The 2,221-nt window shown below is 35.8% G+C and overlaps 1 protein-coding gene across 1 annotated transcript; it reads right to left on the bottom strand.

The window, feature by feature from the left end:
• Positions 1-1,200: 1,200 nt before the first annotated feature.
• On the bottom strand, positions 1,201-1,830 carry LOC120076042 (zinc finger CCCH domain-containing protein 16-like). Its single transcript, XM_039029823.1, has 2 exons — positions 1,601-1,830; positions 1,201-1,475 (listed from the first exon to the last, which is right to left on the bottom strand). The coding sequence occupies exons 1-2, from the start codon at positions 1,828-1,830 to the stop codon at positions 1,319-1,321; spliced, it is 387 nt and encodes a 128-aa protein (XP_038885751.1). The 3' UTR covers positions 1,201-1,318.
• Between the last annotated feature and the right edge of the window lie 391 nt (positions 1,831-2,221).

Raw genomic sequence — 2,221 nt, 5'->3', positions numbered from 1 at the left:
AAGTGTGGTTGCAAGAAGAAGTCCTGAAGCAGAATTTAGGGCATTGGCCCATGGTATTTGTGAGGACATATAAGAAGACTATTGGAAGAATTGAATTTCTTTCAGACAATGCCCATACGCATCTATTGTGATAACAAGTCAGCAATTTCCATTGCCCACAATCCAATCCTTCATGATAGGACCAAACATATTGAAGTTGATAAACACTTCATAAAGGAAAAGATTGATGCAGGAATAATATGCATTCCCTTTCTCCCGACAACAGAGCAAATTGCAGATGTGTTAACCAAAGGTTTTCCAAAGTGGCAATTCAACAAGTTGATTGACAAGCTGGCTATGAATGATATCTTCAAACCAGCTTGAGAGGGAGTGTTGATTATTTCCTTTATTGTGAAATTTTATATTGTACTTATTGTAGTATATTTGTTGTATTTTATTCTTTCCTTATTTGTAATTGGGTATTTCTTCTATTTAAGACCTTTCCTCCTAGGATTAATAAGAAAAAATAATTTTTTTTACCACATTTTGTTGCCCGATCCTATTTTAGCTTAATCGGAAAGGGCTCTGAGGAAAAGGCAGGCCCCATGGAAGTTGCGTTTGCCCAACAAGGCAGAAGGAAGAAGCGAAAGATTAGGCCATACAACTCGATGTCGAAGATCCCAGTGAAGTTCAAAGTGCAGTTCACAACTTATATTGACTCACCAAAGAGAATTCATTAGGTACAGATGACAGTCCAATCGATGCAGAGGAAGCCATTGTTCAAGAGCTTGTTGAAGTCAACCATATTTATGGATGACGATGCAAGTACATTTCATTTATTTAAATGTTTAGTGTCAAACAATAATTTACGTAATAGAAATGACACATCAACGTGTTTGGTTTGTAGACGATTGATACATTATTCTTATTCATCCATAAGAAGATCATGCACAATGCGCATCCACGACTAACATCCTGATACTTGGACTTCATTAATTCAGCAATAACCCAACTCCTACCTTGTTTCTGATCATGTTTCCTTAAAAAATTTTGACATGTGTGAGCATGGATGTATTTGGTGATTTTGAACACGTTAGAGTCCTTAAGTTTAATTGCCCTGACTTTCCATTTGCATGCCATTTCTACACATTATGATAGACAATATCTTACATAAATCTTTCTTTTCCAAAAAACAGGTTATCGACCTAGACATCTTCTACAGTCGAATTTGATGAGACAAAAATTGGGTTCATGATTAAAAAATTGGGTTGGTTGTTTGAGGCAACCAGACTCTATTCAAGAAAGCTAAATGATCATTCGAAGGATCTGATAAAAAAGTTTAAACACATATACTTCTACAATGATTCAAGAACGCACCTCCAACTGCAACAACACTTGTTGATGGAAAATTGGTCATTCCAAATGCACTCAAGTTTTGCAGGGGGCTTGAGAATTGAACTGGCTGACCAAATACACTATTAGGTGGATTAGAGGGCCTGTGAAATAAATTCTTAAAATGTAAGCCCCAGAGAGTTACAGTGACAGCGTAGCATCAAAACAATTTTGTGAACTACATACAATCCCTAGATAAACAATAAAATCAAGCTATTTGTCTTTTTACCTAGCACCAAATCCCATATTAAATGATGCACCCAACTGGCTAAAACTTGACAATGAAGGAGTATTAATTTGAGCATTTGGTAGATTTGAAAGAGAATTAGTCCCCGAAAATGAGCTTTGGTTGCCAGGAGCACGATTTGCTGGTTTTACATATGGCTTATGAAGAAGGGCCTCAAACTCGGCTAACTTAGAATTAAGTAAATTTCTCTCTCTTTCAACCTGCAAATACATGAAGTTAATAGTTAATGAAAGATGCAACTGTTACCACATTATTCTTTTAGGAAGCAATTTCACAGTATTATGACATTATACAAATGGGAGTAAATCAAATCCAAAGAAGTTAACAAAGCTTCTCCAATTGGAAAGAAGATAGCTCATGCTATAGCTGCTAAAAGAGAGAGCACTTCTACACCAAGATAATGCCAGAAAATAAAAATGTAAAAGTAAACAGTTTCAATATCAAAAGAATGGAGGTGTTACTATTTCACAATTCACACAGGGAAAATATTATATGATCAAAGATTAGACCATTGTATAACTAAACATATATTCTACACGTCTAATTTGAGGGCTTGGGACAAGTGCCAATCTCTTGTGGTTTGTGGGAGTGTGCTACTCTGTG

The sequence above is a fragment of the Benincasa hispida genome, chromosome 4 (genome assembly GCF_009727055.1).
Source record: "Benincasa hispida cultivar B227 chromosome 4, ASM972705v1, whole genome shotgun sequence".
Taxonomy (NCBI): Eukaryota; Viridiplantae; Streptophyta; class Magnoliopsida; order Cucurbitales; family Cucurbitaceae; genus Benincasa; species Benincasa hispida.
This window is presented reverse-complemented; position numbering and strand designations above follow the sequence as displayed.